General features: G+C 43.2%; 6 protein-coding genes across 10 annotated transcripts; 3 read left to right on the top strand and 3 right to left on the bottom strand.

Annotated features, from left to right (window-relative positions):
• The first annotated feature begins 23 nt into the window (after positions 1 to 23).
• Positions 24 to 2514, top strand: pll (serine/threonine-protein kinase pelle). Its single transcript, XM_065317063.1, has 8 exons — positions 24 to 185; positions 325 to 440; positions 545 to 663; positions 791 to 1014; positions 1079 to 1315; positions 1374 to 1660; positions 1729 to 1869; positions 1934 to 2514. Exons 4-8 carry the CDS (start codon positions 892 to 894, stop codon positions 2442 to 2444), a joined length of 1299 nt encoding a protein of 432 aa, XP_065173135.1. The 5' UTR covers positions 24 to 185; positions 325 to 440; positions 545 to 663; positions 791 to 891; the 3' UTR covers positions 2445 to 2514.
• Positions 2456 to 6635, bottom strand: LOC135803442 (transmembrane protein 145-like). 2 transcript variants are annotated; one of them, XM_065317057.1, is made up of 7 exons: positions 6531 to 6635; positions 4910 to 5059; positions 4112 to 4850; positions 3640 to 4034; positions 3293 to 3586; positions 2847 to 3240; positions 2456 to 2794 (listed from the first exon to the last, which is right to left on the bottom strand). In XM_065317057.1, exons 2-7 carry the CDS (start codon positions 5045 to 5047, stop codon positions 2541 to 2543), a joined length of 2214 nt encoding a protein of 737 aa, XP_065173129.1. In that variant the 5' UTR covers positions 5048 to 5059; positions 6531 to 6635; the 3' UTR covers positions 2456 to 2540. The 2 variants fall into 2 exon arrangements, with proteins under 2 accessions (XP_065173129.1, XP_065173128.1); XM_065317056.1 differs by lacking the exon at positions 6531 to 6635 and adding an exon at positions 5185 to 5824.
• On the top strand, positions 5907 to 11836 carry Tao (Serine/threonine-protein kinase Tao). Of its 2 annotated transcripts, none has more exons than XM_065317052.1 (7): positions 5907 to 6181; positions 7247 to 7529; positions 7590 to 9023; positions 9083 to 9473; positions 9625 to 10020; positions 10083 to 10201; positions 10914 to 11836. In XM_065317052.1, exons 2-7 carry the CDS (start codon positions 7297 to 7299, stop codon positions 11035 to 11037), a joined length of 2697 nt encoding a protein of 898 aa, XP_065173124.1. In that variant the 5' UTR covers positions 5907 to 6181; positions 7247 to 7296; the 3' UTR covers positions 11038 to 11836. The 2 variants fall into 2 exon arrangements, with proteins under 2 accessions (XP_065173124.1, XP_065173125.1); XM_065317053.1 differs by lacking the exon at positions 5907 to 6181 and adding an exon at positions 6941 to 7081.
• On the bottom strand, positions 11700 to 13513 carry beag (IC cytokine homolog beag). Its single transcript, XM_065317062.1, has 2 exons — positions 13414 to 13513; positions 11700 to 13361 (listed from the first exon to the last, which is right to left on the bottom strand). The coding sequence occupies exon 2, from the start codon at positions 13350 to 13352 to the stop codon at positions 11877 to 11879; it is 1476 nt and encodes a 491-aa protein (XP_065173134.1). The 5' UTR covers positions 13353 to 13361; positions 13414 to 13513; the 3' UTR covers positions 11700 to 11876.
• Positions 13514 to 13611: 98 nt separating this feature from the next.
• Positions 13612 to 14404, bottom strand: SmD3 (small ribonucleoprotein particle protein SmD3). Its single transcript, XM_065317067.1, has 2 exons — positions 13939 to 14404; positions 13612 to 13877 (listed from the first exon to the last, which is right to left on the bottom strand). Exons 1-2 carry the CDS (start codon positions 14246 to 14248, stop codon positions 13756 to 13758), a joined length of 432 nt encoding a protein of 143 aa, XP_065173139.1. The 5' UTR covers positions 14249 to 14404; the 3' UTR covers positions 13612 to 13755.
• Positions 14405 to 14848: 444 nt separating this feature from the next.
• sno (strawberry notch) lies at positions 14849 to 21115 on the top strand. Of its 3 annotated transcripts, none has more exons than XM_065317050.1 (6): positions 14849 to 15044; positions 15491 to 15599; positions 15671 to 15868; positions 16643 to 16873; positions 17004 to 20576; positions 20641 to 21115. In XM_065317050.1, exons 2-6 carry the CDS (start codon positions 15527 to 15529, stop codon positions 20724 to 20726), a joined length of 4161 nt encoding a protein of 1386 aa, XP_065173122.1. In that variant the 5' UTR covers positions 14849 to 15044; positions 15491 to 15526; the 3' UTR covers positions 20727 to 21115. The 3 variants fall into 3 exon arrangements, with proteins under 3 accessions (XP_065173122.1, XP_065173121.1, XP_065173123.1); XM_065317049.1 differs by having other exon boundaries at positions 16634 to 16873; XM_065317051.1 differs by lacking the exon at positions 16643 to 16873.
• The last annotated feature ends 172 nt before the right edge of the window (positions 21116 to 21287 follow it).

The following is a 21287-nucleotide window of genomic DNA, read 5'->3' as shown; positions in this document are numbered from 1 at the left end:
CGATCGATTGCGAACTTGCGCGCACACAACTCGTTTAACTTCGGTGGGAATCGTTGATGGTGTTGTGGATGTTCTTCATTCAGTGTGGAGAATGGTGGTTTCCGGTTCGGGGAGCTCCTCCCACACGTGTCACCAGTGAAAATATGGCATTTGTTTGGTAATTCTTATAAAATCGCACTAAATCTGTGAGTATTTGTATAAAATTTTATGTTGTAATGTGTCAATGCAGTTTATTGACGTTTTTTAATTATTTTTGTGTTTGAATGTTTATAGAAGTGTCAGAAAGTTTTAAACAATGTTTTATTTGTATTGATTTTGTTGTAGATGCTCTATCATGTAATGTATATGATCCGATTTGGGAGGGTGACAGTAAAATAGTGACATATTGAACTGAAAATGACGATTTTGACGTTAATTCTGCTCAAAACCACAGAAAACCTGTGAGTATTTATATAAATTTGAGGTTATAATGTGTTAAAGTGCTTTATTGACGTTAAATAACAATATTTTTCGAAAAAAGTCTAATTTCTTTGATTTATTGCAGATGCACTATCACCTAATGTATATGATCCAGCATAGGAGTGTACTACTAACCAAAAAGTGACATATTAAGTTGTAATTCACGATTTTTACTCAAATTTGGCTCTGAACTACCCAAAACCTGTGAGTATTTACGAAAATTTACAGCTATAATGTGCCAATACACTTTATTAACGTTAAATAACATTCAAATGTCTAAAAACTCTCAAAACTTTCAAAAAATTATTCCAACCTATATGATTTGTTCCAGATGCACTATCACGTAATATATATGATCCTGCATATGTAGCACCAGTAAACAACAGGTGATGATCACTTTACTTTAAGTTTTTCAACATAAAACACCCAAAAATGGACGTGGAACTCGACAAATTAAGCTACATAGACCGAAAAATGTTGATTTTTGCCCTGAATAAGAACAACGCATGGAAAGAACTGGCTGTAACCCTTCAATTTCTAGACTGCGAGATGAATGTAAGTAAAACTATCAAAATATTAAATTATTTCTACTTTAAATTAATTTTTAACACATTTATAGAAGATAACAACATCTGAAAGTCCTTCAGAAGTACTACTGGACATCTGGGGTGGAAAGTATGGCCACACAGTATTAGAATTATTCGTTGTTTTGAAGAATCACAAACTCTACTCAGCGATGAACACTTTAAAGTCATACATTCCTGATAAATATCATAAATTCATCAAGGTAGATCCACCAGATGAATGTAATAACCCAGCGCCACCTGTTGGACAACCTCCTGCACAAAATAAACCGGTTTGTATTTATATCTACAATATAACCTAAATTTTATAACCAAAAATGTAATTTTTAGAGAGATTTGAGTGAAACAAGAGTTGTTGAATCAGCTGGATCAATCCCTCTTGTCTCTTATCATGAACTAGAAGAATGCACAACAAAATGGAGCACGGAAAATGTCCTCGGACGCGGAGGTTATGCAACCGTATTCAAAGGCAAATGGAAGAACACCGTAGTTGCTATAAAACGCATTGAAGCACGCCGGGATAATTCACGTGCACACGACGTGCAACTACGACAAAGCATTTCGGAGCTGCAGTATTTAAATTCATATAGACACGAGAATATTCTACCGATTTACGCGTAAGTTAAACATAAAAACGTAAAAAACTAAAAAGTTTAAAGTTAAAATTTAATTATTTTGAGGTTAGGTATAGTATAGGCGGTCCATACCCATGCCTAGTCTATCAATTCATGTCTGGCGGGTCTCTAGACAAACGGATACACACCAAAGACCCGAATAAGTTCCTCCAATGGCAAAAACGACTTGACATCGCTATAGGAGCAGCAAGGTAACCTAAAAATTAAAATTTTACATTTTAAACAAAAACTTCATCATAAATCATGTTATTGCAGAGGTTTGCAATATTTACACACATTACACGACAAACCCTTGATCCACGTCGATATAAAACCCGCTAATATCCTCCTCGACGCCAGCGACACCCCAAAAATCGGCGATTTTGGCTTGGCACGCCTCGGTCCCAACTCCAATCAAGTCGACGTGGCTGTCAGCCATGTTTTCGGCACCCCTCCATACCTCCCACGTGATTACATCAATTCAAAACGCCTGAATCCCAAACTAGATGTCTATAGTTTCGGTGTAATGCTCTTCGAAATGGCGACTGGACTTCCGGTTGTCATCGAAACCCAAACCGGGCGTGTGTTACTCAAGGATCACGTGATGTCCAACACCGAAGAGGAGAACAAGGCGCAGTGGATCCAGCTGAAGGATAAACGCGTCGCCGGCGGTGAGAAAATCTTTGTTTATTTCGTTTTCTTCGGCAAGGCGTGTGTTGATCCCAATGCAGACATGCGACCCACGATGGTTACGGTTTTACAAGAGTTAGAACGATGTAGAGAGTAATGATTAAGATATTTATAAGGTGAGTGTTGTTATATTATATTTTTCTATAAAATAAATTTTATATTGGTTACTTTGGTGTATGAGAAGTTGCCTAAGTTAATCGGGCGAGTCTGGACGTAAAATCTTTCCTGTTTCGATATTTAGTGAGTTAGATTCCGGGGCTGAGGGTGAGTGTGTTTCTTGTGGTGAATTCACACTTGTTTTGGTTGCAACTGCTTTGGAAACTGTGAATAACTCGACGGGGACTTCACGGATCCAATCTTGTAGCACATGGCTGCCATTAGCCTCGGCTGTTTCTTGTCGTGACAGCGGGATGTCGCCACTGCTGCGTCGGGCTTCTTGCAGTGCAGCTATAGAATTAATATTAGTATAAATATTTAGGTTATGTGTGTTAATACATGCCTGATAAACGTCTATCCATCCTCGGTGGATCAATCGTGTTGAAATTCTTCGCTAGCGACCAGCTGAGAACATTCTCCATGGATGTTTCGCTCATGCGCGGGTCGTGCTCGTTGTGCAAGATGGCGTCGTGATGCAAGCTGTCATTCCTGCGTGAAGCCGACGTGGATGTATACTGTTGTTGGCTGTATAAACCACTGAATAAATCTTCAGTGCGTCGACTCAGCGGGACGATTACAGTCTGATCCAAGCCGTTGGATGTCGGTTCATAAGCGTGGCGCGTGAATTGCTCGATGGAATTTGGGCCGATGTCGCCGCATTGCTCCATTACGCCGATTTGTGTCGTGCGGACGTGGTAGGGGAAGTTTTTGTTAGCTACAGATGGCATTGTCAGCAGCTACAAGTTATAGTAATTTAATAACACACCGGCCATTGTGTATTTTACTTACTAGAAACATCAAATGTCCTCCAAAGGTGATGAAAAGTAACACAGCGCATACAACACTCTCACGCACCCATTTATCTATGTAAGTATTCGCGCTGATGATAAACGCAGGGCCTGCGATGTACCATAAAGTCCCGAAGACGTTGAACGGATAATAAAAGTTGGCTTTTTCAGGATAATGCTTCAATGTGAATACAGTTGAATATATGAACATACACCACGCCGCGATGCGGAGAATAATCAAACCATAACCAGCAGGGGATTCGTAAGTGTATAAAACCTCACCGGGATCAAATACCTTTGAAAATGTCAATCCGGATCATATAGATAAAAACATATAGATGCACATACCTTAGCTTCATAGATGAATAGTGAAATGTAAGTGACAACGTACAAACACATGAATATAGTGACTTTCACGCCTGCGCTCAACGGTAACCGCCCCCTAGTGACAGTATATCCTTTCGCCAGGAGTAACAAAAGCAAGAGAAAACATGTTTCCGACATGCCCATGAACATATTCCCCATCACACGCAGTCCAGGTGAGCCTAAACCATTCACAGCGTATTTCAAATAACACATACTCTTGAACACAATCCCGAAGAACTGTATCAGTGTACTGAACACGAATAATTTATACGTTGAATGCAGCAGTTGACGTGATTTCAACTCTATTGAACAGATTATTATCGCTAGCAGGAGGAATGAGTATGCCACTGAGAACGCCATCAAGACAGGTAAGACATCTGCAACCCAACATACACATAAGTATACATATACACAAGTTATACACAAATTAACACTTTTGTGTTGTTTAACGTACAAAATTCATCCGCAGAGAAATGCTCATGCCAATAATCACCAGGATCTCCATTCGTCATCAACATTCTGTATCGTATGTGTATACCACGATTACCACGGCAGTTACTCACGGCGATGAACCACCAGCGCTCACGTGCAGTGCGGAACCGGCGCGCATTACGACAAGTGACAGTCCTGCCTTGACGAATAATGCGAGCAGCGCCATCCTGATGTAGACGGTGTACCGGGGTAGTACCATCGGCGGAACGTTTGCGTTTACGTATCGGCGGGTTTTCTTCATCGATGTTCACCACATCCGTCTGATAATAATTCGTAGGTAAAGTAACTTCATCATTGAGTAAATTCAACGTTGAAGGAGAAGAATATGTTGTGTCACTTGAACTAATTGAATATGTTGAGGTTATGTCAGAAAATTGTGTTGTTGATTCAATTATTTCATTTTCTTCATAATTATTACTCGTAGTGCTGATAGTAGAGCCATCTGTAGTTGAATAATCATCACTTTCGGTTGTAGAAAAACTTATAGTGACTTTTTGTGTGATTATTGTTTTTCCATGCGTTGTTTTCCTAGTTGTAGGTTTTGTACTCAATGTAGGCACGATGTAAGTATATTTCGTGCGTGGAGTGGTCACTGCTGGCGGCACGCGACACCCAGCCGCCTCTGAGAAAGGAAACCGCGTGCTTAGATTAACGATTTGGTTCTGTTCTGGTCTCAAAACACTTTCCCTTGCATGACAATTCTAAAAAAACAACATTTTTAGTTTAAACTTTAATAAAACTCACTTTTTTTCTTTCAGACTTTGTTTGATTTATACACAGCAGGCCACTGATCATCCTCATCGTAATACAGCAGTAAATTCGGCGTGCCTTGATCCTCTTCGTACTCAATATAGTACTCAAACTGGCCGGCCTCCGACAGGAAACAGAATCGCGCCATGAATGCCCAATTCTACGACAAATATTTACATTACTGCGTAATTATGTCCATCGCGATAATGATGTGCATATATAATTAAACTAGAAGTAAGTTACATCAACATTCACGCTGTAATTAATTAATTATTTGTGTTTTACCTCCCAGGTATTGAGCTCGCCTTCGATGTACTTGCATTCAACGAGGATGCGGAAGCACACGGCGTAGATGAGCAGGTAACTCACGTGCACCGCCTTCAACATCGCGGGTTTTTAGTTTGGAGAAACGCGATGGGTAACTGAGCGGCGTATGCAGACATCGATTGTTTTTTTAGCTCTTTTGTCACGCGCGCGTTGCCATTGGTAACATTTGCCGGTATTATACAAACATGGTTGGTGTACCGGTTGTGAAACATGTGAGAATGCTCGGAATACATCACACACTGACCGGTAATCAGTCGCATGGCGTGCTGCTAATCGCACATTCATCAATTACACATAAATATAGAATAATTCGGCCTTGGCGCGATAAAAATAATTCAATTAGGCGTCAAATGATGATAAACACATTAAATATTGTCATATTAACTTGTTTATTACTATATAAAGCTTTAATATTAGGTTATGTGAGTGAATCTAGGTGATTTCAATGCAGTTTTGTGTTTTTTTTGAGTAAAAATTAGGAGTTGAAATAATCACCGGTAGGGAGCGCATGTGTATACTCGTATGATTTTATATGGATCATATAAATAACATGGATAGTTCACATTGCTTGTTATGTGTTTGAATGGTTTTGACGGAAATGCACGATCAGTGATTATATATGGCGGTCGCGCGAGCGCAACACACACATCCACACGCAGTTGCAGTCTCCGATTAAACTGATCGCGCCGTGCAGGGAGGCGAAAACCAGCCCGCAGACGCCTGATTACACGCAAAGGCACCCGAATTAACGACGTTTCTGTGAGCAGCGTGAAGTATACGCATCGCGATTCGCTGGTGAAGCGCGCAAAATGTCGCAGCGGCGCGGTCGTCGAGGCGCTGCTTGCAGTTGATAGCGGTGTGTACGCGCGAGGGGTGCGGTGCTCTCGCAAGTGCAAGTGCGGCACATCTCCGACGCATTGCTTCCTCGGGGGGTTTAGAGCTACGCACGGCCCAGGTATGTTCATCGAATGCTTGCGACGTAAATATTGTGCATGCGATACGCTCGGGGAACATCTGCAATCGGGCGCTGGTCATATTGCTGGTTAGGTTTCTTATTTCATAGTCAGGGTGATCGCGTAAACACAAATTAATCGCGTTTTTTTACAAATATAACCGTAGAGAGGGCTTAAAAGTAAGATTTTATTATTTAAACATGAATAATTAGGTGGTTTATATGTTTAATTGAGGATTAATTATGTTTATTAGTGAATTTATGATGTTTTGTTATGATGGTGATGGTGACGCCCTGTTTAACATGCGTAATATGTTGCCTAACTTCAAATCGTATAATATTCAGTGCGTACCACAAAATCTCCATTGAAAAAATCCACTGCGCATGTTAACTATATGGTACTGATGTGATTTGTACCGCTCGGTATATACATGCACGTTGGGTTGCCTGCCTCGTGCGTGTTAAGGCGTCTGCATGAACTTGTTCTTTGCGTCGATGACACTTCTGACAGCGACGATCTCTGGCCGCGGCGCGGAGTGGTGTCGTCGAAGCCCTCTTATCGATACGCGCTTAATTCGCGACGACGACGACGGGACCGCATCACTCACGCCCGCCAGCGTGAGTCAACTCGCTTGCCCGGCTGCGTGGATTTCGGCGCGCGGTTTTCCCACGAGTGCGCCGTCGAGATGCAGCGGAATGCGGCTGCGGGCGGACGCCATGCCGAACCGAGTCGCGTCGCGCCGTCGAATTTCCAGCGCACAGAGATAAGCACCACGCAGCGGCGGGCGACGGTGATAAAAATCCTCGTCTAAATCAACGCGCTACACGCAAAACTACGCCGAATAATAAACGCCCTTTGTGTCAAACACTCGGAAAAGTATCAGGTGGAACAATTGACACCGCGTAAGTTGTAAGATTAAGATTAAATTATGTGTAAATACAGAGAATTACACTCGCATTCAATGCAAATATTTTCGTTATCAGGAAGGCGCACGACCGCAGAGCGCTTCCGTTCGGCGATACAGTTGTGGTAGATAATACAGGTTTCTGTAATTTTTGTTTATACAGGGTGATGTGCTAGGCGAGTGCGACAGCAGCAGCGAGGAGTCGAGTCAGTCATGGCGCCTGGGCCGCGGCCGGGCAGTCTGAAGGACCCGGAGATTGCCGATCTCTTCCACAAGCACGACCCGGAGAAGATCTTCGAGGATCTGCGCGAGATCGGCCATGGATCCTTCGGCGCTGTCTACTATGCGCGGTGTTTGCTTAGCAAGGAAATCGTCGCCATCAAGAAGATGTCATACATGGGCAAGCAGAGTCTGGAAAAGTGGCAGGATATTCTTAAGGAAATCAAGTATGTATAAAACTAACCTCAAAATGAAAAAAAAATGATTAAATCTGTTTTTTTCGATAGATTTTTACGACAATTACAACATCCGAATACAATCGAGTATAAAGGATGTTACCGCGGTGACAAAGATCACATGGTCTGGGTGGTAATGGAGTATTGCGTCGGCAGCGCATCGGACATCATCGAAGTACACAAGCGCCCTCTACGCGAAGATGAAATCTCCGCCATTTGCGAAGGCGTGCTCTCCGGCTTATCCTACCTGCATTCACTCGGGCGTATACATCGCGATGTCAAAGCCGGGAATATTCTACTCACCGAAGCCGGCGTAGTCAAACTCGCCGACTTTGGCAGCGCGAGCGTGAAATGCCCGGCGAATTCCTTCGTCGGTACACCATACTGGATGGCCCCGGAGGTGATTCTCGCCATGGATGAAGGTCAATACGACGGTAAGGTTGACGTGTGGTCGCTAGGCATCACTTGTATTGAGTTAGCGGAACGCAAGCCGCCATATTTCAACATGCACGCCATGTCTGCGCTGTATCACATCGCGCAGAACAACAGTCCGTCGCTAGATGTCGCCAACGACTGCTGGAGTGACACTTTCCGCGACTTTGTCGATGCATGCCTACGGAAATCACCATCCGAGCGGAGATCTTCGAAAGAATTACTTGGACATCACTATGTCACACGTCAACGCTCACCGAATGTGCTGGTGGATCTTATACAACGCACAAAAGCAGCTGTGCGTGATTTAGACAACTTGAACTATCGTAAAATGAAGAAAATTCTCATGGTGGATGAGACAGAGAGTAATTTAGGTGATGCGGAGGACCCGCAGGATGATCACACCGGCGGGGATAGCTCGAAGAGTAACTCCGTCACGTCGGAACACAGCGCGCATAGTGTGGGCGTGTCTGCAAGCAGTCAATCTTCAAGCACGAACAGTATACCTATGGCGATGGGTGCCGGGGATGATTATGCTGCGCAGCGACCACCGCGCAGACCAATCAATCACGTGGCCGAGGCGGCCATTGCGGAACACGGTGCGAATAACTTTGCAACCATACGCACGACGAGTATTGTTACAAAACAGGCGAAGGAGCATATGCAGGAGGAGATGCACGAGCAGATGTCTGGGTATAAGCGCATGCGTCGTGAGCATCAAAGCGCGCTGCTCAAACTTGAAGAGCGGTGTAAGCTGGAGATGGAGAATCACAAGACGCAGCTGGATAAGGAGTATGTGTCGCTGTTGTCGACGTTCAGCAGGGATTTGGCGAATTTACAGACGAAGCACACGAATGAGATGGAGAAGAAACTCAAGTCGAATGTGAACGCCGAGAAGAAGCTGCTCAAGGACATCATGACCCGGCAGGAGATGGACAGGAAGGCGTTTGATGCGCATTGTAAGAAGGAGAGGAAGGCGACCAAGGAGAGACTCAAGTGGGAACTGGCGCAAGATGGCAGCACGCCGAAACGTGTCAGAGACGCCACATTATCGTAAGTTATTTATTCTTTCATTGATAAAAATTTATTAAAATGTTTATTTTTTTGGTTAGAAATCAAAAGGAGAATATGAAATTAGTCGAGGCGCAAGAGGAGCAACGTCTGCTGCGTGGTCAGAAGGAATATTTAGAGCTTGAGGTGCGTAAGTATCGACGGCGGCGCCTCCTAGCGGCGCAAAAGTTCGAATTGGATTTGCTGGGTGATGAGTTGCATAAGCGACAGCGCCAGTTGGAGGAAGCACATTCGATGCTCGTGCGGCATCATGAGAAGACTCAGGAACTCGAGTATCGTCAACAGAAGGCCGTGCATGGGCTGAGAGAGGAGCAAGTGCGCAGTCAGCATGATACTGAGTTGGCCAATCAGAATGAGTATATGAAGCGTTCTGAGCGTGAATTGCGCAAAAAACATGCGCTTGAGATTAAACAACAACCAAAATCACTTAAGGTAAGACATTTTTATTAAAATTTTATCAAATTAATTGTTTTTGTGTGATTTTTTGTTGTTTTTCGATGAAAATATATGTTTTTTTGTTGTTTTTCGATGAAAATTTATGTTTTTGTTGTTTTTTGATGAAATTTTATGTTTTTTCTTGTAGCAAAAGGAAATGCTGGTGCGTAAACAGTTCCGGGAGGCGTGCAGCGTCCAAACGAAGCAATACAAAGCCCTGAAGGTGCAGATATTGAGCTCGACACCGCGCGATAGTCAAAAGGCAGTGATTAAGAAGCTAAAGGAGGAGCAGCGAAGGAAGCTGGCGCTGCTGGGCGAGCAGTACGAGAATAGCATCGTGGAGATGCTGCAGAAGCAGAGCGTGCGCCTGGATGAGAGTCAGGAGTTTGAGTGCGCGCAGCTCAAGGAGCGGCTGAGCTACGAGCTGGAGATTCTGATGGCGTATCAGAGCAAGAACAAGATGCAGGCGCAGAATCAGCGGGATCGTGAGCGCAAGGAGCTGGAGGAGCGTGTTTCGGTTAGGCGGTCGCTATTGGACGCAAAGGTAATTGATTTTTTATTGGATTTGTTTTAGTATTGTGTTGTTTATTGATCAATGTTTTGTAGATGAATTCGGAGACGAACCGTTTTCTTGCTGAGCGGTCGGATCGCATTAAAAATCTCCATGATAAACAGGAGCGGACTCTGCAGGACTTTGATAGCGAGTCAGTACGGATGGGATTTAGGTATGTGTTATTTTAGTTTTAATTAAAAACGAGGCTGAGGAGAAGCATAGCAGCGCCATCTTAAAAAATTGTTATTCAAAGAGAATAGTTTAGGTATTGTCGCTTGTAGTATTGGAATTATATGGGTTAAAGCGACAGTACTATTAGTACTAGTATAAATGACAGTTGTGTTAGCGCTAGTATGATAATTAGTACTGTCACATATGCCTATCGAAACTATATAGATTCGAGCGACAATACTATTAGTACTAGTATAAGTGGTAGTATTGTCACATGTGCATATGGAAATTATATGGACATAGATGACAGTTCTATTAGAACTAGGGTGGTAACTGATATTGTATTAGCATTAGTATTGTCGCATATGCTTATCGAAACTAAATAGACTCGAGCGACAACACTATTAGTACCTACTAGTAAAAGCGGCAGTATTGTCACATGTGCGTATGGAAATCATATGGCCATAGATGACAGTTCTATTTGTACTAGGGTGGTAACTTGTATTGTCACTTATGTCAATTAAAACGGTATAGGCTCGAGTGACAGTACTATTTTTACTGTATAAGCAGTAGTATTGTCGTATATGCCTATTGAAATCATATAGCGACAAACGACAATACTAATTATGTACAAATGACAAAACTGCAGTAACAGCAACCCGCCTCACACAAGTTGCACTTTTGATTTTAATTCATTACATTTTTGCTTTTAGCGCTTTGGCAATCGCCGAAGCCAACAGGGAAAACTACAACGACGACGACCAGAGCATGTCCGGCTCGATGCTCAGCCTGGCGCACTCGAACAGCTCGACGAGCTTCCCGCCCGGCTCGCTCTAGTAACACCCTCCTCATCCCCCCACCCACCACCACCACACAGCAGGAAACCATATTACGTAAGACACCCTCCGAAAGACATCATGACAAACCTCACACAAATGTACATACTGATATGCGCGCGCACCGTACTGATGCTGACATTCAGTGGGGGCGCGGCGGTGAGACGAGCGAGCGAGAGAGAGAAATTTAGGCAATTACAGAATAACAGCGCGTGTGCAATTTTAACGTTCTAATAATTTACCACTACGATTAAATTATAAATTAAATAATGGCATAGTTATACATATACAGATGATATTGCGATGATGATATATATTAATCGATGAAATTGAAACCAAAGTCAGAAGAGAAAAAAACAAGCGAAACAACATTAAATTTAAACAAACAAAAAAACTAAAGAAGAAGAAGAAGCAAAACAGAGAAAAGTGTACATAAATTATTGTTTATTTCTATTTCTACTAGAGATTGATGATTGAGAGTAATTCCGACGCGGTGTTTCTAGTAATGACAGAACTAATCAAAGACATACACTACACATAGGCAACCAACACTACACCGACACTAAAATAAATAATTATGTAACGCAGTGCAGTGCGAGGCGACAAGTGACGAGAAACAACACTAAACACACTAAAGATAACGAGTATTAGTTGAATTGTACATTTTTGATTTTGTTGCGTTGCGTTTTATTCTTCGTACGCGCACGAAACACGCGTACGAAATTACAAACGAACGTGTTATACATATGTATTTTATACTTAAACAAAAGCTTTAGGTAAAAATGAATCAACAAACCACACACGCATTGAGTTATGCAGCCAATCATTCACGCCGCCGATTTATTTCTTGTGTATGATATTCTGGATCTTCTGCCACTCCCGGTCCAGATGCGCCTTTTCATTTTTATCTTTCTGTTTGCGTGATCGTCGCCCATCCGCCATCTTGACACCATACTGAAAGGCAGCTTTAGGTAAAGCTTCCTTCTGATTCATATAATCCGAATATTCTTCAGCAGTGTCGAAATCCCACCGACCAATCGGCCCCTTTTTATTACCAAGATCCATCTTGGAGTAGTCCACCTCATCGTCGGAATCATCAATAGCGTCGTTCATCTCTTCAAGACCCGGATAACACTCGGCGTAACCTTCGGGCTCCTGCGCGAGTCGATTCAAAATGGCCGCGGATTTGTTCACCTTCAATGTCGGCGCGATCGCAGCGTCCTCTTCGTGTTTATCGAAGTACGGCTGGCGTTTCTTTTCCTTTTCGCGGCGTGATGACGAGTGCGTTGTTGTCGGCGGTATGTAATCACCGATATCATCGTAAATATTATCATTTTTATGTTTCTTTTTTACTAGTGGTTCATCTTCGTATTTATCGCGTTCGCCGTGATTATTCTGCGTCGGTAAATTCGCGCGCTTTAATTTTTTACCCTTGCGACTACCCTGCCGGAGATACGACAAAATCTGTGTGAGTTTATTAATTACTATGTCATTTGTTGTTAGGGTTGTTGATGATTCTAATGAGGGGATATCCGCTTTGGATCTTATCAAAGTCGTGGGGATATCCGTGTCTGCGTCTTCGTCTAATTCGATTACATACGCCATACGCCCCGGCGCGAATAATTCATCCTTTTCAACATGGCGTGATTTTAGTTGCACGATTGTGTTGAATATATTCCGGCCGAATTTCGTTTTGAAATGCATTTCGTCGTCGGCTGGTTTAGGGGCGACGCCTTTCTTCTCCTTCTCTTCGATTTTTTTCGTCGCGAGGCGTTCCATTTCATCTTCGGCCTCTGCTTCTTTGTGATTTATCTCCGCGCGTACTTTTTGTAGCAGAGCATAGTCTAAACCTTTGACTAAATGCGTGTGTTCCATGTCTCCACCTAAGAATTTCGACTCTTGGATCATTTGACGACGGCGTTCGGCTGCATCGAAGCCGCTTTTTAGATCCGGTGCGACTGCTCGGTATGCTTGCGCTGTGCTCATTGGGTCTTCTGTTTGGTAATCGGGGTTTACACCCTGACGACGTTCACTTGCTCTATCACGGTATTTTTCTGCTAATTCCGCCATTTTGTTGTCTTCTTGTTTTTTCAATTTAGCATAAAATGATTTCTTTTTCTTACGCTCCTCGGTTTTTTCGTCTTTAGGCGGTGGCATGGATCCGGCACCGCCTGAGGAGGCGTTCGCCATCGCCTCGCGGATGCTTCCTGAAGCTGGGGGAGCATTTGCAGGCGTAGATCTTGGTGTCATAAGCAATTTACGGAAATCATCGTTGGTTAAACGCTGCGAGGAGGGTGTTTCCGCGGCGTTCGGCATGATTATTCACTAAAAAACGATAAATTAACAATTAAACTATATAATTATAGATAATACTCACCTTGTTTTATCTGTTAACACTAAGAAATAATCATTTATTCTTGATTTGTACAACGTACAAGTTAGAGGTTACTCTTGGTTTGGTGTATGTTGGGTTGCCTATATGCTAGGATGAAACACTAGTTACTTTAATAGAATTCTAGGGACCCTAAATAATTATAAAACAAAAGTTGTTTATTTCTTGCAGTAAAACACTTAATTTCTGCATCGTAATCGTCGCGTTTAATAAAAAATAATCATCATAGTTCTCGAATAACCCAAACAGTATTCTTCAAGTTATAAATTAAAGAGATAATCATTACAGTAAGTTTTAAAACTAAGTTTAATGTTATTAATAATTGTATTATTGGCGTCCGCGTCCGGCTGGTGCAGGCGCTCCTTGTGCTGCTGCGCCCCCTTGCCATGCTCCTCCTCTCCCACCTCTTGCAGCAGGATTTCCTCCACCTCTACCTCTTCCTCTTGCAGCTAAAATTATTCAATATAATTTTTTATATAATTGCATTAATTCATATCAGATTAATTTTACCTTGTGCTCTTAATATGGCGCTTTTTCCTCTGCCTGCCGTGCCTGCTTTCGTCTGTTTTTTAAACATCGGCGCATTCTTTAACATATCTGGTAATATTAGGAAGCGGATTTTGCTGCCGCGGATGTAGACGTTCTCCAGCTGCGCCACGCGACCATCCCGATAGGTCACTGTGATGCTCGTCATCTGGCAATTCATGTTATCCTCGGCTTCGATCAGTTTTCCCCTGAAAACTTCGCCGGTGATTGTTTCGCACGTCACAATATGACCCTCGGCTTCGTGCAGCACTTTAATCGGTACACCAATCGACATCTTGATTATCTACGAGTAAGTCCTGAAAGTTTCAACTTGTTATCACTAAAGATGCGTGAAATATTCGCGGATTTCGTTCAAGTTTCACAGTGCAAAACAAATGCAAAACTAAACGTAAACAAATCGTTTTGATGGTTAGGTTATGTTCAAAGCCGACATTTTGACAGTTTCGACTTTAACTCGAGTTATTTTCAAGAAAAATACCGCAAACAGGCAGTAAATGATCTAAAATTTCATGTTTTATTGATTGTATATAATAATTATATTAATTCATAACAGTTTTATTAATAATTCAGTGCTTGATTCACTCTAGATTCAAATTTAAATGCTCTACACGCTTTCGTAACACGTCGGTTATATTCGTGGCACACATCTAGTAACTTCTGGGGTTGTTCAATATAGGTTGGTGAGAATGCATCTCTCTTTTTCGCACTGTTTTCCCCAACTTCTTTCGCACTTTGCCGGTGGTTTTTAGTGTTCTTTGGTATTTTTTTGTTTTTCCCTATGCGGCGCGCCGCTCGGAAAATCAATGTTGGCAGCGACCGCAGTGCATGCCGGGAGATTTTGACGCACACGCTCACAAGCTCGCTGCGAACAGTATGGTGTGCAGTTGTTTCGTAAATGGCGTCGTGCGTGCAGCACGTTGGGGCAGAGCGCGCGTGAAAATCGTTCACCATTTGCGAACGACGCATCGAATATCTCCACAATCACGAGTAAAACGTTCAGTGTTAAATTCTCTATCATCCAGTGTTGGTTTCACTCGAGCAGCGGGCCAACCAACGACAGAAAACGTATTGTAAGTTGTGTGTTTTTTTTATTTTTTGAACTCGCCTACACCGAGTGCGCTCAGCGGCTGATTTTCGCGTTTTTTTACGGAAACACGACGACGATTGTTAGAATTTATCATCATTTAGATGAAATTAGTCAATTCCACAGCGATTATGCAAGAGTGCGCGGGTTTTTTCGGCGTTTTTTCGCATTTTTGTTGCGAAACGTGACGTTAAAAATTCATAACCAAAAAACAAAACAGCACTCTCATAACGCTTATAACAACAAACGAGGTGTTCGGATTTTGGCCAAATAACGCATCGAATTACCTCGCAGAGGCTTGGGGCGTTGGTAAAATGGCGCCCCGCGTGTCCTGCGAGTCGTCAGCCTCCGACAGGCATTAATTATTCATCCAACTGACTTGCACCTTTGCATTTATTATTTATTTGAATGAATGTTTGATTTTTCTTGCAGGAGAAATCCGCCAGGCATCATTAAACACTTATAACGATGGATAACAATGATGAATCATCCGGTTCAGACTTTGATGAGGATGAGGATCCTGATAAAATTCAAGTTCCAGGTAATTAGTGTTTAAATAACACAAAAAATGATAGAATTATAAGTAAAATATTAATATAAATTGTAATTTAGGAGGTGGGAAGACACTGGCTGCAGCTGCAGGCCTGCCAGAGCCTAAACAAGAAGTTAAGCCAGTGCTCACTCAACAGCAGATCAATTTGAACAAGATGGGAGGAATGGGTGCGAATCGCAGCATGGCGAGTCTTGCGAAAATGCAGGGAATGGGGGATATGTTGTCCTGGCCCAAGGGGCAGATGAACATACAAAATAGTAGGTTTATTTTTATTTTTAAATACTGTAGCTTTGGTATAACGGCGGTCAAGGGATTGCATATAATTAGTACTGTCGCACGTGGTCATATGATTTCCATATGCAAATACGACAATACTTACGGTACTTCTTTGATTTTGCATTATAATGTTTGCATATATAGTTAGTACTGTCGCTCGTGGTCATATAATTTCTATAGGCACATGTGACAATACTAATAGCATTTCTTTGCTAAAATTTTTGAAATTTAGTGTTAATACATTTGCATATAGTTAGTACTGTCGCAAGTGGCTGTATAGTTATATTGGACATATGTGACAGTACTAATGCCATTTCTATAACTTTGTATTATAATATTGTTGCATATTGTTAGTATTGTCGCTCGTGCTCATATAATTTCTATGGTCACATGCGACAATACTAATGGCCTTTCTTCTCTTAATTTTTCAAAATTTAGTATATGAATACGTATGCATACAATAAGTACTGTCACCTGTTGTCATATAATATCAATAGGCATATGCGACAATACTAATGACATTTCTTTCCTCTAATTTTTCAAAATTTAGTATTGTAATACATTTACATATAATAAGTACTGTCGCATGTCGCCTTATAATTTCAATAGGCACAACCGACAATACTATTACTGTTTCGTCAAAATTTCAACCGTAAACCAAACAATTAATTTCATTGTCGTTATCATGAGGCTACATGTATACATATTGCCACACATTGTGTGACATGTAGACATAATGGGTTTAGTGGGTTTAGGTAACATAGGCTCAACACCGTACAACATGGGCGGTGTATCAGCAATGGCGAACATGCTGAACGGCCTTGGGCCAATGAATCTCGCCAATATGTTCACCAGCGGCGCTGCAGGTGGCGGTGGCGGCGTAGCTACGTGCACGACACCTGCTACGGCACCAACTCCAGGCAACCAGACGAACACCTCACCGGGCATCGGTGCTGGGTTTAATGCTGCACAATTCATGCAGCAAAGTAAGAAATTTCCCTTTGCAGAGAATTTCTTAGCATGCATTGTGTTTATTTTGTAGAATTATAATTTCTAGTGAAGATTTTTTAAAATAATTTGTGTTTATTTTGTATTAATTTTACATTAATCTTGCAGTGGAGCTGGCAACAATGGAAATGAACAACCAGTACATGCAGAACCCTTTCTGGAACCAACTCTCATCACTCCTCTACTCACAGGGCGGCCCCAACGCACCAAACATGCCCGGTCATTGGGGCACCCACCAACTAAGCAACAAAACCGTAGCTTCTATGTGGATGAACGCAGATCCAGCGAAATTCGCCGGTATGATGATGCCCACACCACAACAACAAGAAGAGGAAGAAGTAGACGAAGAAGAAATGGGCGTTGCTGAAACCTACGAGGATTACATGCCAAGTAAACTCAAACTTGGGCGGAAACATCCCGATCAAGTCGTGGAAACCGCCTCACTCAGCAGTGTAGCACCCGCTGACGTCTGGTATAAATTATCTTTACCAGAAGAAACAATCAAAGGCGGCCATTTATCCGCTCTACAACTGGAAAGTATAACTTACGCGTCGCAATCACACGAACACATCTTACCGGATGGTTCACGCGCAGGGTTTCTCATTGGAGATGGCGCTGGCGTCGGTAAAGGCCGAACAATCGCCGGGGTGATATATGAGAATTACCTCAAAGGTAGAAAGCGCGCCATCTGGGTGTCAGTGTCCAATGATCTGAAATACGACGCTGAGCGTGACTTGAAAGACATAGGCGCTGGTAAAGTCGAAGTACACGCGTTGAATAAATTCAAATACGCGAAGATCTCATCAGCCATTAATGGCAACGTTAAGAAAGGTGTTATATTTTCTACTTACTCTGCGTTAATAGGTGAAAGCAGTTCGGCGGGTGGAAAATACAAAACCCGCTTGAAGCAGTTACTCCAATGGTGCGGCGCTGATTTCGACGGGTTGATTATCTTCGATGAATGCCATCGCGCGAAGAATCTCTGCCCAGTCGGATCATCAAAACCCACAAAAACAGGTTTGACTGTTTTAGAGATACAGAATAAGTTGCCTAAGGCGAGAGTAGTGTATGCTTCGGCTACAGGCGCATCAGAACCACGCAACATGGCGTACATGGTCCGCCTGGGTATGTGGGGTGAAGGCACGCCGTTTAAAGAATTCGTTGATTTTATCACAGCGGTTGAGAAGCGCGGCGTAGGCGCGATGGAAATCGTCGCCATGGATATGAAACTCCGCGGTATGTATATCGCGAGACAATTGAGTTTCAACGGTGTTACGTTTAAAATCGAAGAGGTTCCACTACCGAAAGAGTTTGAGAAAGTATACGATGCTAGTGTTAAACTCTGGGTGGAAGCCATGCAGAAGTTTCACGAAGCGGCGGAGTTGATTGACGCAGCCGCGCGCATGCGCAAAACAATGTGGGGGCAGTTTTGGTCGTCGCATCAGCGCTTTTTCAAGTATCTGTGTATAGCTGCGAAAGTGCCGCATGCGGTTGCGGTGGCGCACGAAGCAATCAAATGCGGTAAATGCGTTGTGATTGGTCTGCAGAGCACAGGGGAAGCGCGCACGCTCGAACAGTTGGAGCGCGATGATGGCGAGCTGTCAGATTTTGTCTCGACAGCTAAAGGTGTCATTCAAACACTTGTCGAGAAACATTTCCCTGCACCAGATAGAAATCGTATACAACGGTTGTTGGGTTTAGACAGTGCTGGTAATATTACAGCGAAGAAAAACGGTGAGGAATCTGCAAAAGACGCTGGGTCATCATCTTCGAATAAAAGGAAGCCAATGCGCCAAGCGGCAGCCAAAGCAATCAAACGCAACAAGTGGAGTACAAGCGATTCGGAGGAATCTGTAAATTCCGGTTCGGATTTTAAACTATCCGATAACGAGAGTGAAATATCCGAGGAGCACTCAGACAGTGCGCCGAGTAGTGACTTTAACCCCTTCAACTCCGACTCGGATAGTGATAATGATCCATGGAGTCGGAATAAAAAGAAAAAGAAGAAAAAAGTCCCTAAAAAGCGGCCTTCGACACAAGATAAAATATCCCTGCTGCTTGCGCAGAAGCAAGCAGCGAAGAAAACTGTCAATGGCGGCGCCACAGCGACCGGAGTGACATCTACATTAGCTGTCAATACGTACGCACCACCCAAAGACGCCATTGAGAAAGCATGCGCGATGAAAGAGCATTTACTGCAACAAATCGAGCGGCTCGGGGAGAAATTACCACCGAATACCCTGGATCAACTCATTGATGAACTCGGCGGGCCTGAAAATGTCGCTGAGATGACCGGTCGGAAAGGTCGCGTTGTCCAGACGGAAGATGGCGGCATACAATATGAATCCCGGTCGGAGAATGACGTCCCATTGGAGACTCTTAATTTAACCGAGAAACAACGGTTTATGGATGGGGAGAAAGACGTGGCGATCATATCCGAAGCGGCGTCTTCGGGTATTTCCCTGCAGAGTGATCGTAGAGTACGAAATCAACGCCGAAGAGTACATATTACACTAGAATTACCCTGGTCTGCCGACAGGGCTATCCAACAATTTGGTCGGACACATCGATCGAATCAGGTAAATGCACCAGAGTATATGTTCCTTATTAGTGACTTGGCCGGCGAGCGAAGATTCGCCTCCATTGTAGCCAAGCGATTGGAATCACTCGGTGCGTTGACACACGGTGACCGAAGAGCGACGGAAACACGCGATCTGTCACAGTTCAACATTGATAATAAATATGGCCGCACAGCGCTGGAGACTACAATGAAGACAATCATGCGCTATGAGAGTCCATTAGTACCACCACCACAAGACTACAAAGGGGATTTCTTCAAAGATGTCGCTGGTGCGCTCGTAGGTGTCGGTTTGATTGTCAATAGCGAAGCCATGCCCGGCGTGCTGTCCTTGGACAAGGACTATAACAATATGTCAAAGTTCCTCAATCGTATTCTTGGCATGCCCGTAGATTTACAAAACAGACTGTTTAAGTACTTTACAGATACACTAGCGGAGATTATTTCACAAGCGAAACGTTCGGGGCGTTTTGATCTGGGTATATTAGATCTTGGCGCTGGTGGGGAGAATGTCAAACGTGTGAAAACCGTGACGTTTTTACGGAAACACGCGACGGGCACCGCGCCTACAGAGTTGCATACCGTTCAGGTTGAACGCGGCATGTCATGGGAGGAAGCGCATGATAAATGGTCGGAGTTACCGGGAACTAAAGAAGGTTTCTATGTGTCGCATCAAGTGCGTAATGATAAACACACAGCGATACTTGCCGTTGCTGTTGTGACAGGCAAAAAGAAACCAGAGTCGAAAAAAGAGCAGATGTTTTTGATACATCGCCCGAATACGGGTTTGCAATTCCGACAGCAGAATTTGATTGAGCTGGAGAAGAAGTACACGAAGGTGCAGCCGGATGAAGCCGAAGAGGCGTGGAAAGCGCAGCACGAGGCGTCGACCACGACGTGTTCGCATGCGTATTGGAACGGCAATTGTCGGAATGCGAGTGACTGTGAGGTGGGGTTACGTCGACGGACGTATCACGTGGTCTCCGGTTCGGTGTTGTCCGTGTGGAGTCGTGTCGAGGGTGTGCTCGCCACACGCAGCGCTGTGAACAATAACAAGATGCAGGTGATTCGACTGCGGACTGATGACGGGCTCAAAATTGTCGGTATGTTAGAGTTTAACCTTAGTTTAACCTAGAAATGTGTTGTAATGTGTGATGTTGGTTGCAGGTACGCTGATTCCAAAGAATTGTGTGGATGCATTGACTGAGGCGTTGTCCATGGACGCTGAAAAGGTCGAAGAGAAGACTTTTTAAGCGCGGCGCCGATGCGAAGTTGTTAAATTGATGCGCAGCGCATGCGCATGTGTGACATTGCATTCAAGATGGACGACGATGCGACCAGAAACACATAGGCTAGACTGAAACTTATTTAAGCTGTGTTTTTGACGTGACAGGTGGTGATTCGTGCGCGAACACAAGCGAATCACGAGGCGACTTGTTGTGTACCATGTTAAATGTATAAATACAGGGTGTGTTCGAACTTCATTTCACGCGCTGGCCATGTTTGACAGATCGTTTATTTATTTGCTCTCGTTCTTGCTGTACATAGTTACTTTGGTTTAGTTTTAGTTTTATTTTAAGACGTTTTGTAATATAGTCGTGTATGAGATGAGAAAAGCAACGCAAATGATGGTTTTCATGCACTTTTTTTGTTATTTCTATTGAATTATTTAGTTGTGAAAATGGTGGATTCAAGTTGTAGTGCGCATGCGCGAACGATGAGAGTATTTCATGCATATTAGAATGATTTTTCACTATTTTCACACAAAATTTGTTTATGTTCATGTAAATTTTGGTTGTTTATGAAAACCAACA

Source organism: Atheta coriaria, unplaced genomic scaffold (genome assembly GCF_025399875.1).
Source record: "Atheta coriaria isolate IRGN ID8LTWV9N9 unplaced genomic scaffold, Caltech_Dcor_3.1 hic_scaffold_2_pilon, whole genome shotgun sequence".
NCBI lineage: Eukaryota > Metazoa > Arthropoda > Insecta > Coleoptera > Staphylinidae > Dalotia > Dalotia coriaria.
This window is presented reverse-complemented; position numbering and strand designations above follow the sequence as displayed.

Excerpts from the sequence above, each read along its gene's own strand:
- pll (XM_065317063.1), top strand. The coding sequence starts at position 892 with ATGGACGTGGAACTCGACAAATTAAGCTACATAGACCGAAAAATGTTG. Across the intron at positions 1,015-1,078 it reads TTCTAGACTGCGAGATGAAT|AAGATAACAACATCTGAAAG; the intron begins GTAAGTAAAACT and ends ACACATTTATAG. Across the intron at positions 1,661-1,728 it reads AATATTCTACCGATTTACGC|GTATAGTATAGGCGGTCCAT; the intron begins GTAAGTTAAACA and ends TTTTGAGGTTAG.
- Tao (XM_065317052.1), top strand. The coding sequence starts at position 7,297 with ATGGCGCCTGGGCCGCGGCCGGGCAGTCTGAAGGACCCGGAGATTGCC. Across the intron at positions 9,024-9,082 it reads GTCAGAGACGCCACATTATC|AAATCAAAAGGAGAATATGA; the intron begins GTAAGTTATTTA and ends TTTTTTGGTTAG. Across the intron at positions 10,202-10,913 it reads TCAGTACGGATGGGATTTAG|CGCTTTGGCAATCGCCGAAG; the intron begins GTATGTGTTATT and ends TTTTGCTTTTAG.
- LOC135803442 (XM_065317056.1), bottom strand. The coding sequence starts at position 5,286 with ATGTTGAAGGCGGTGCACGTGAGTTACCTGCTCATCTACGCCGTGTGC. Across the intron at positions 5,060-5,184 it reads GCGAGCTCAATACCTGGGAG|AATTGGGCATTCATGGCGCG; the intron begins GTAAAACACAAA and ends TATTTGTCGTAG. Across the intron at positions 4,035-4,111 it reads TTTCTCTGCGGATGAATTTT|ATGTCTTACCTGTCTTGATG; the intron begins GTACGTTAAACA and ends GTTGGGTTGCAG.
- sno (XM_065317049.1), top strand. The coding sequence starts at position 15,527 with ATGGATAACAATGATGAATCATCCGGTTCAGACTTTGATGAGGATGAG. Across the intron at positions 15,869-16,633 it reads GCAGATGAACATACAAAATA|TGGGTTTAGGTAACATAGGC; the intron begins GTAGGTTTATTT and ends TAATGGGTTTAG. Across the intron at positions 20,577-20,640 it reads TGACGGGCTCAAAATTGTCG|GTACGCTGATTCCAAAGAAT; the intron begins GTATGTTAGAGT and ends TGTTGGTTGCAG.
- beag (XM_065317062.1), bottom strand. The coding sequence starts at position 13,352 with ATGCCGAACGCCGCGGAAACACCCTCCTCGCAGCGTTTAACCAACGAT.
- SmD3 (XM_065317067.1), bottom strand. The coding sequence starts at position 14,248 with ATGTCGATTGGTGTACCGATTAAAGTGCTGCACGAAGCCGAGGGTCAT. Across the intron at positions 13,878-13,938 it reads CGCCATATTAAGAGCACAAG|CTGCAAGAGGAAGAGGTAGA; the intron begins GTAAAATTAATC and ends GAATAATTTTAG.